Below are 9,054 nucleotides of genomic sequence, written 5' to 3' on the forward strand. Positions count from 1 at the left end.
ACCCCCCATGCTCTGACCCACATCCTGTATCACCGTGGCTAGGAGGCGATGTGTATGCCACTCCCCCTCATGGTGACTCATAGCTGCTGGGAACCTCACATATAATTTTTTTTAGAGGGGACAGGAAGTATCACCCCCAACTTGGGGAGCAGTGACGTGTGAAGGGTAACGGTGGGGGTGGGGATGTGGGGGTAGGAGGTGTTGGAACACACCCCACAGCTGGAGACACAGCGGAGAGGACAGGTGAGTGCCAGTGCCCCATATTCCTATGTCCCCTTGTCCCCATATTCCCATGTCCCCATAGCCCTATATCCTGATGTCCCATGTCCCTGTGTCCCCATATCTCCATGTGCCCATTTGCCCACGACACCTTGTCACTATGTCCCTGTGTCCCGCTGTTCCTATGTCCCCATGTCCACATCTCCTTGTCATTGTCCCTATGTTCCCGTATACATATCCCCATATTCCTAAGTCCCTGTGTCCCCATATCCCCATGCCCCCCCCGTTCCCATATCCCTGTGTCCCCACCTCCTCCACCTCCCTCACCCTCTCCATGCCCACACCCACATGGCCTCACCACATTTTCATTCCCTTGCAGCCAATCACCATGAAGACCACCTCCCACTGTCTTGCCTTCTCCATCCTCCTCCTCTTCCACCATCTCCCCACCATCTGCCCCCAGTGCCACCGTGCCGTTGGCAAATCCTGCCAGGTCCCCCCCGTCCCCGGCACCGACATTGTGGGTTCAGGTCTGGATGTCACCACCATGTCCCTCACCGAGGGCCAAGTGTTGGCCATCACCAAACCCACCAGCAGGCACTGCGTTGTCTGCGTGGACCGTCTCCACGAAGGACGGTCCCTCCTCCTCTACAATGGCATCAGCAAGTGGCGAGCAGGGAGTAAGTGCCGGAAGAGGTCCTCGCTGGCCACTGGCAGGAAGTCCATGAAGACGCTGGTGTCCCAGACAGAGAAGATGGCGCAGAATTGGAAAGTGGGGCTGAGGGTGGCCCTCCACCCGGGGATGGGGGTTGCCCTGGCCGTGGCCGGGTCCCACTCACGGGTGGCGGAGTTCGGAATGCAGAAGGAGCAGGAGGACCGCTACTCATTCGCCAGCACTGAGCTGCACTGCGTGCACTACTGGTGGGGCTCCAGCTCCCTCATCCCTTCTCCCTGCTTCTCCATCTCCACTCTTCATCTCCCCCAGCTCTTCCATTTCTCCTCCAGTTTTCCTCCATTTCCTCCTTCTCCTCCCTCTCCACCATGTCCTCCTCATCTTCCATCTCTCCATCTTCCCCTTGTCCTTCTTGTCCTCCATCTCCATCTCTCTTCTGTCTCCTCTCCCCCCATCTCCTCATCCTCCATGTCTTCTCCAACTCCTCCACCACTGTTCCCTCTCCTCCATCTCCCACTTGTCTTTCTTCTCCATCTTTCCCCTATCTCCCCATCTCCATTTCCCTCTCTTCCCTCTCCTCTGTGTTCTCTGTCTCTCCTCCTTCTCCTCTCCTGTTCCTCTTCTGTTCCTCCACCTCCACCCCACAGACCCCTGCACACCCCTCCAACACCCACAGCACCCCAAATCCCCCTCAAAAATCCCACTAATTCCACACAATCACCTCATAGACCCTCTCCAGCACCCCAACCCCCCCCCCCCCCCCCCAGTGACTCCTCCAATCCCCCCATAGACTCTTGTAATCATCACATAGACGGCCCATACCCCTCCACTGGTTCTTCATAGACACTCCACAGACCCCCCCCAAATCACCCTGTAGCCTCCCCATAGACTCCCAAACCACCCCATAGACACCCCAGGGACACTCCACAGAACCCCACAGACCCCTTCAATTACCCTATCTACAGAGTGTCTTACGCTCCATCACCGCCATCCACTTGTGCTACACCGCCATGATGGGCACCAACACCCAAGAAGTGGCTGATTGTTTGGGTGCAGAAATGACCTCCACAGACACCCCATAGATCCCAGTCACCCCACATACGGCTCAATCACCCCATAGGCCTCTCACAGACCCCCCTACAGCCCCCCAGTCACCCCACAGACCCCATAGAATCCCCCACAGACCTCTCCAGTCACCCCACAGCTTTCCTCCAACACCCCATAGACCCCACCAATCACCCCATAGACACTTCAGTCACCCCATAACCTCCCCATTAACTCCAAAGGCTCCATAGAGCCCCAATGACTTTCTCTCTCATTCCCCCCCTACAGGATCTCAGCTTCACACAAACCCAGACCATCCTCCCACTTCCTCCATGCTGTTCGATCCCTCCCCCCCCACTACACCCCCACCACTGCCCCGGATTACGCCGACCTCTTGGCTGCATACGGCACCCACTACATCCACTCGGCCCAACTGGGCGGCCTCCTCCGCTCCATCACCGCCATCCGTTCGTGCCGTGCCGCCATGATGGGCGCCGGCACCCAAGAAGTGGCTGATTGTTTGAGTGCAGAAATGACCGCCAACATGAAGTCAGCCGCGTTCAGCGCCATGTCCAGCGCGTGCCGCAAAGCCAAATCCAAAAACAGTGCCCACAGTGCCTTCCATCAACTCTTTGACGAACGGATGGTGGAGGTGGAAGGTGGTGAGCAACATGGCGACCTCCTCTACGGTCCACCAGAGAACTATGCCAAGTGGTTGAGCTCCCTGCAACGCCTGCCTGGGTTGGTCGCCTCTATTGTCAGGCCCCTGCACACCTTGCTGCCCCCCCAGGATCCACGCCAGGCAGCACTGAAGGCAGCCGTCAGTCACTACATCGCATGGAGAGCGCTGAGGGTGAACTGCAGCCAACAGTGTGCTGGTCACAGTGCCGTTGGGTTGTGTCAGTGCGGGTGTGCAGCTAACAACGCGGTCAGTGCCGACTGCTGTTCCAAACACCGCGGGATGGCGCAGGTGACAGTGACAGTGTTGGAGGGCAGTGGGTGGCGTGGTGACTTTTTCACCCCAACTGATGCATATGTGCTGTTGTACTTCAATGGTCAACGTGTACGAACAGCAACGGTGTGGAACAACAATCGGCCCAGGTGGGGCGCACGGTTCGATTTCGGGTGGGTGATGCTACACCCACACCAAAAGATGAAGGTGGAGGTGTGGGATCAGGATAATGGGTGGAATGACGACCGTTTAGGGGTGTGCGAATTACCGGTGCAGGCCACAGGCAGACAGCAGCGCAACGTTGTGTGTTTTCCAGGAGGCGGTCACCTGAAGCTCAGCTACAGCGCGATGTGTGGGCCAAGTCTGGGGGGTTCTGAATGTTCAGAGTACATTCCACAGCCCCCGAAAGGTCAGGGGGGGCTCTATCGATTGTCACAGTGGCCACCAAAGTCTGGAGATGTTGGCCCTGTGGCATGGCCACAGCACAAGGAGGGTGAGGAGGAGGAGCAGGAGGAGGAGGAAGAGGAGGAGGAGGAGGAGGAGCAGGATAATTTTTGGGAGGTACTGGGGGTTTCTGAGGACAATAGGACAATGGTTGAGGATGAGGACCACCAAGATCCATCATCAGATCTCCAAAATCCATCATTCAACCCTCAAAATCTATCAGTGGATCTCAAGAAGGATCCAGATCCACGGATTCCATTTCCTCGCTACAGGGCAGCTCCTCCAGCCCCATAACATCCACCCTTCATGTTGATGGTGGACCCACACATGGAGGCCTTTGGTCCTACAGCCTCAGCTACTGCCCCACAAGTTCTGGTGTCCCCCCACCTCTGGTATAGTGTGATCTGTGGGACCTACACATTCCCCGCTCCCCTCAGCTCCATAGCTGTGGGCAGGATTAAATGCTTTTTGCTGCAGCATCCCCTCTCACTTGGTCTGCTTTCTTGGGGTACGCTATGGGTCTCTATGGGGCTACGGGACTCTATAGGGCTATACGGGCTATGGGTCTCTCTACTGTGACCTCACCCTCCGTGGGACCCCTTGATGCTCCTCCCCACCCCCAATTACAGTGGTGACCGGGGCACCGCCCCTCCTCCTATTGGCTGTGGAGCAGAGGGTGGGGTTATGGGACTGCATGAGATGTGGGGCCAAGGAATGCTATGTGGCTGCTATGGGGTGTTGTGGGGAAGCAGTCTGCATGTGCTATGGGGGCTGGGGGAGGTGTGGGACACTATGGGCTCTATGGGGAGACTTGGGGCAAGGGACCATGGGGAGGTGTGGGCAGGGTCCTGGCACAGTGCCATGTACCTCCCCTCCCCCACAGCTGCCCCTCCCCCACAAGCTGCCCCCCAAGGGGCGGGGCTACCACGACAGGGGGCAGGGATGGATGTGGGTGGGCAGAGCCTGACAGGGCTGGGCAGAGAGGTTGTGGGGCATTGGGACCCATAGAGCCCCATAGAGCACAGGGAGCCCCAAAGAGCCCCATAGGGACCCATAGAGTCTGATCACATAATCACAGGATTGTAAGGGCTGGAATAGACCTCCAGAGACCATGTTAGGCCACCCCACTAAAGCAGTTCCGTACAGCAAATTGCCCAGCTTTGGGCAATGCACCTCAGGGTCCCATTGTCGTTCTTGGCTACCAAAGCACGCTGCTGGCTCATGATCACCCTGCTGGACACCAGGACACCCAGGTCATTCTCTGTAGAGCTCCTCTCCAGCAGGTCATCCCCTAACCTATGCTGATGTGTGTGGTTCTTCGTGTCAGTTCTGCAGACATTTCTGTTTGTACAACAACACAAAAACACATCAAATAAGTGATGCACATACAGTGGGTTCCAGAGACAACAGAGATGCTGGCACAGTCTAAGGCCTTTTATTTCCTTGGCGGGATCCTTGAGGTCTTCTAAGGTGTTTCTTGCCCCTAGAAGAGGCCCGGAGAGACCCAGAGACATCCTCTTTACTCAGATGCATCTCTGCAGGAACCTGCACTAGCTCAGGTACTGCTGCCTCCTGTAACAGAGGCTCTAGAAACAGACACACACAGGCATTAGGTATGGGGGCATAGGGGATGTGGGAAGACAGGGCTCAGGACCCAACACTACAGGGGACACAAGAGGCCCTGGGAATATGGAGAGGATATGAGTGAGCAGAGGTCAGATACTAAAGCTGGGGGGACATGCAAACAGGGCACAGAGGGTGACAGAAGCTACAGCTTGACACCAGTAGCAAGGAAGTGCCTGGGAGCACAGAGCAGTAGGGACAGGTTAAGAACCTGGCACAGGGCATAGCAGAGACTGGAAACACAAGGGACACGCGTCACCAGGAACACAGCAAGACATGGAGAAGACAGGGCTCAAGACAAAGCTGCTGATAGATAAAAAAAAGGCCATAGAAGAACCATGGGAATGGAGCAATGTATGGGCTGTTCTTGGGAGTTCCCAAGGCCACCCATGGTCTTAGACAGCCTTCCAGACTTCTCCCAGAACCTCACAACCCTAAGGACTCTCCTTGATCTTCTGCATGCTGTAGTGATTCACAAGGCCCTCATCATAATCATAACCACAAGCTGTCCCTTTAATCCCACCAGACCACCGGGACCACTGTACGCCCCCAGGAACCCATGGGCCTGCCATTACCCTCCCCATGATCTTTCAGCCCCCTGAGACTCTAGGGTATATCCCAGATATGAGGGTGCCCCTCCGCTTTCCCTATGATCCCTTTAATTACCCTGTACTCCCCTAGACCTGAAATCCCAGCATTTCCTCATAACCCCTCAGCCAGGGGGATCCCACCTGTGTTGGGATTCCCAGCAGTCTCTCCTTGCTCCTCGGGGAGGGTGGTAGGCATCTCTCCCTCTGGGCCATGCTCAGGGCTATCCAAATAAACCAGGGTCAAGTCAAGGCAAGCCTGGGCTCAGGGATAGAAGACAGGCAGTGGAATCAGGGCAGGCCTCACCTCCATTGTACATTTACTTTCAACAGTGCTGAGCTCACCTGAGGCGTAAGGACGTAGGCATAAAGCTTAGCGTGCCGAAGGACAGATCCAAAGAGGTGGGCTGCGATGCGGGCAACCTGGCTCAGCCCAAATACAGCCACACTGACCGGCGGATGCTACAGCGGATGGTGCCGTGGCAGCGGCAGGCAAGAGAAAGTCAGTGGCTGGGAAGCATGCAGAGGGTGTGGGAGAGGAGGGGAGGGTGTAGAGCACAAGGAACAAGCAGGTTCTGGTGAGGCTGCAGGAAGTGTGCAAGAGTGTGCTGGCTCAATCAAGTACAAGGCAAAAGTGTGTAGAACATGAAGGCACCAACAGGAATGCCAGGAGTGCTGGGGACATAAGTAAGCAAATGGAAAGCATGCATGGAACACAGGAAGCCCTACAAGTGCGTGGGGAGGATGTGAGGACCATGTAGGCTTCAGTAAGCATAGATGGAGTGTGTCAATGCCAATAACTTCATGAGACATATTTAGATTGCTGTGAGGATGCTGGGAAACATGGGGAGTGTGCAGGGAGCTCGCTGGTACCACTGAGCACACAAGGGTTGTGTAAGGAGCACCTGGGGACCAATAAGCGTGTGAGGGGTGAAGACTCACGTGCACAGCATGGCACAGCAGCAGCTCACTGCAGTAGGCGTAGCACTCCTCCACATCAGGCAGGGGTGTCTCTGGGGTTGGGGCAGTCAGTGGTGAGTGAGACCTTTGCAGTTCTGTGCTACCCCCACCCCCCAACCCCTCCTTGCCCTGCACTCACGGGTGCACATGGAGATGGCACAACGCACAATGCCCAGCAGGGCTGAGAGTGGCCCTGGGGACAGCTCTAACTCCTGGCCCAGTTCCACAGCCGCCTCATAGGCATCCAGAAGGACAGGAGGACCTGGAAGGACCTCTGCCAGTACACTGGAAGAACAGGCATACCATTAGAGGGCCTGACAGAGACAGCGGGAGGGACATGGACATGAAAGGGACAACTTGGGACAACACAGCAGGGAAACCAAAAGGGACCAGAACATCCTTCAGAGATGCAATGTGGGCACCTTCAGGGAGAGGAACAGTGATACACTGGGACACTCCGAGAGGTAGGACACAGTGGTAACAGCCTATGGGGAGGACACAGACACCTAGAGGGCTGTGAAGGAGAACAGCAACACCAGTGAGAGATATGGGGGCATCTTAGGAGGGGACATATGCACCCAGGACTGGGTTCTAAGGTGTCTTGAGTGGGACATTGGGACTGACAGAGAACTAGGATACCACATGGATGAGAGGAAGACTATAAGCACGTAACGGTGAATGGTGTTCATCCAGTGACATCCCTGGGTATCCTGAGGTAAGGTACCAGGGCTGTCTCAGTGGTCTCAGGCATGGGTTTTTTTAGGGATTCCCAGAGGCATTCTTCAGGTGTCCCATGCATGCCTAGAGCATGTTCTGGGGTTGTCCCCCAAATGTCTGTAATCTCCACAATGTCCCAGTATGTTCCCAGCATGTCTTACAGGGCTCCAGGTGCTCCATAATGGTTCTACAGTGTCTCCAGGGTGCCTTGTTCTTGTTCTGGTGGCTGAGCCTCCAGGTACTTTTAATCCTGGGTGTCTCAAGTGACCCAGGGTGCTCTAGAGTGTCCTAGGTTGAGGAGCCAGATCCAAGACCCCTACAGACAACCCTGCCCCCTCACTTACGCACGTCGATCCTGCAGGGTTGGGGCTGCCTGAAGTCGCTCCACGGCCCCTACATCCAGGTCTGTCCTGCAGAAACAGAGCTAAACTAGGGAATGGCAGGGAGGAGAGGACAAGGGACATGCGGGCAGATAGAGACAGTGGAGTCTGAGGGAGAAAGAAGACAGCTGGGGATGTGGGTACCCAGATATGCAGTTGGGAACCCACTGACCTGAACAGTCCTGAGAGGAAGAATAAGGGACAGAAAGGAGGAAGGGGCAACTGTGGACAGCTGACAATAGGAGACCTGAGCGTGGCTGGGGACAAGAAGGTAAAGCAGATCCAGGATGGATATTTCAGAATAGGGCCATACTCACCACAGACGTATCCTGGTTTCACAGCTGTCAGGCTGGGACAAAACGAGCAGAGCTGTGAGCATAGCCACTGTCAAAGCCACTGCCCAAGCCCAAGCCCAGGAACGAGGAAGCCCTAGCACTACCCCCCTGCATGGCCAGCACCATCCACAGTAGGGATGGGCATATGACACCTCCAATCCAAGTGGCAGAGCCATCGCTGTCATAGCCCCGGGGAAAGGTGCAGCCCCAACCCGCTGAGCAGGGCCACTTCCATGCCCACACTTCGGCACAGGGACAGGGTGCTCCGAGCTGCCAGCGGGGCCACAGCTGTCCTCAGCACCGGGGCCTCTCCAGCCTCAGCACACTTGCCTCAGACCCCGACCCTGAGGACACGGTTAGGTCCCAAACCGCTGGCGGGACCTTACTGTCCATCACCTGCAACCACGGCCTACGGGCCGCACTACGGCTGCCATGGTGACACAACACAGGCCGCTGTTGCCTGCCCACTGCAGACGGGGGCAGGGCTCCAGCCGCCCTGAACCGCTCCGCGCGCTCCCACCTCTCTGGTCCCTACCGTTGCTATGGCTGCCGTCTCTCCGCCGCGCCAGAGGAGGCAGCCAATTGGCAGGAGGCTTGCTGTAAGGTGTAAAAAGCGATGGCCAATCAGAGAAGCGGTCACTGCCCTCCTACAGCGGTTGGAGAAAGGACGCTAGCCAATCCCCATCGTCATCCTTCCGAGATTGCAGGGATTCTAACCAATCACAGAGTGACTTCTTAGCAGCACCCTTGTTTCAGTCTTCCATTGCACTTCCTGGAGCAGCAGCCAATCAGAGCGCGCAGCCGCGGCTGGCCACAGCTGTCCTTTCATGGAATCATAGTCATAGAATTACTCAGGTTGGAAAGGACCTCAAAGATCATCAAGTCCAACCGCAGCCTAACCACAGTACCCTAACTCTAACAACCCTCTGCTAAATCATATCTCTGAGCACCACATCCAAACGGCTATTAAACACATCCAGGGACGGTGACTCAACTTTTTTTTCCCTGTGACTTGGAGATGCTGAACAGAGGAACTGAGGGGTCTTCATCTGCCATCATTGCTTATGAGGAATAACAAACACCACAAATATGAGGAGGCCGTTTAACAAAACCAGTAGGT

At 56.1% G+C, this 9,054-nt stretch overlaps 2 protein-coding genes across 14 annotated transcripts; one reads left to right on the top strand and one right to left on the bottom strand.

Annotated features, from left to right (window-relative positions):
* Window positions 1-210: 210 nt before the first annotated feature.
* On the top strand, window positions 211-3,811 carry PRF1 (perforin 1). The gene is made up of 3 exons (XM_046901804.1): window positions 211-243; window positions 599-1,140; window positions 2,225-3,811. Exons 2-3 carry the CDS (start codon window positions 608-610, stop codon window positions 3,624-3,626), a joined length of 1,935 nt encoding a protein of 644 aa, XP_046757760.1. The 5' UTR covers window positions 211-243; window positions 599-607; the 3' UTR covers window positions 3,627-3,811.
* A 934-nt stretch (window positions 3,812-4,745) lies between these two features.
* CCDC189 (coiled-coil domain containing 189) lies at window positions 4,746-8,496 on the bottom strand. Of its 13 annotated transcripts, none has more exons than XM_040649438.2 (8): window positions 8,331-8,496; window positions 7,917-7,948; window positions 7,564-7,624; window positions 6,642-6,787; window positions 6,485-6,555; window positions 5,888-6,004; window positions 5,687-5,801; window positions 4,746-4,918 (listed from the first exon to the last, which is right to left on the bottom strand). In XM_040649438.2, exons 1-8 carry the CDS (start codon window positions 8,366-8,368, stop codon window positions 4,758-4,760), a joined length of 741 nt encoding a protein of 246 aa, XP_040505372.1. In that variant the 5' UTR covers window positions 8,369-8,496; the 3' UTR covers window positions 4,746-4,757. The 13 variants fall into 13 exon arrangements, 12 of the variants coding, with proteins under 12 accessions (XP_040505372.1, XP_004945753.1, XP_040505374.1 ...); XM_004945696.5 differs by having other exon boundaries at window positions 7,564-7,629; window positions 8,265-8,496; XM_040649440.2 differs by lacking the exon at window positions 5,888-6,004.
* Between the last annotated feature and the right edge of the window lie 558 nt (window positions 8,497-9,054).

This window comes from Gallus gallus, chromosome 17, assembly GCF_016699485.2.
Source record: "Gallus gallus isolate bGalGal1 chromosome 17, bGalGal1.mat.broiler.GRCg7b, whole genome shotgun sequence".
NCBI lineage: Eukaryota > Metazoa > Chordata > Aves > Galliformes > Phasianidae > Gallus > Gallus gallus.

Excerpts from the sequence above, each read along its gene's own strand:
- PRF1 (XM_046901804.1), top strand. The coding sequence starts at position 608 with ATGAAGACCACCTCCCACTGTCTTGCCTTCTCCATCCTCCTCCTCTTC. Across the intron at positions 1,141-2,224 it reads CTGCACTGCGTGCACTACTG|GATCTCAGCTTCACACAAAC; the intron begins GTGGGGCTCCAG and ends CCCCCCCTACAG.
- CCDC189 (XM_025141458.3), bottom strand. The coding sequence starts at position 8,327 with ATGGACAGTAAGGTCCCGCCAGCGGTTTGGGACCTAACCGTGTCCTCA. Across the intron at positions 6,788-7,563 it reads ACCCTGCAGGATCGACGTGC|TGTACTGGCAGAGGTCCTTC; the intron begins GTAAGTGAGGGG and ends CTGTTCTTCCAG. Across the intron at positions 6,556-6,641 it reads TGCCATCTCCATGTGCACCC|AGACACCCCTGCCTGATGTG; the intron begins GTGAGTGCAGGG and ends CCCCAACCCCAG.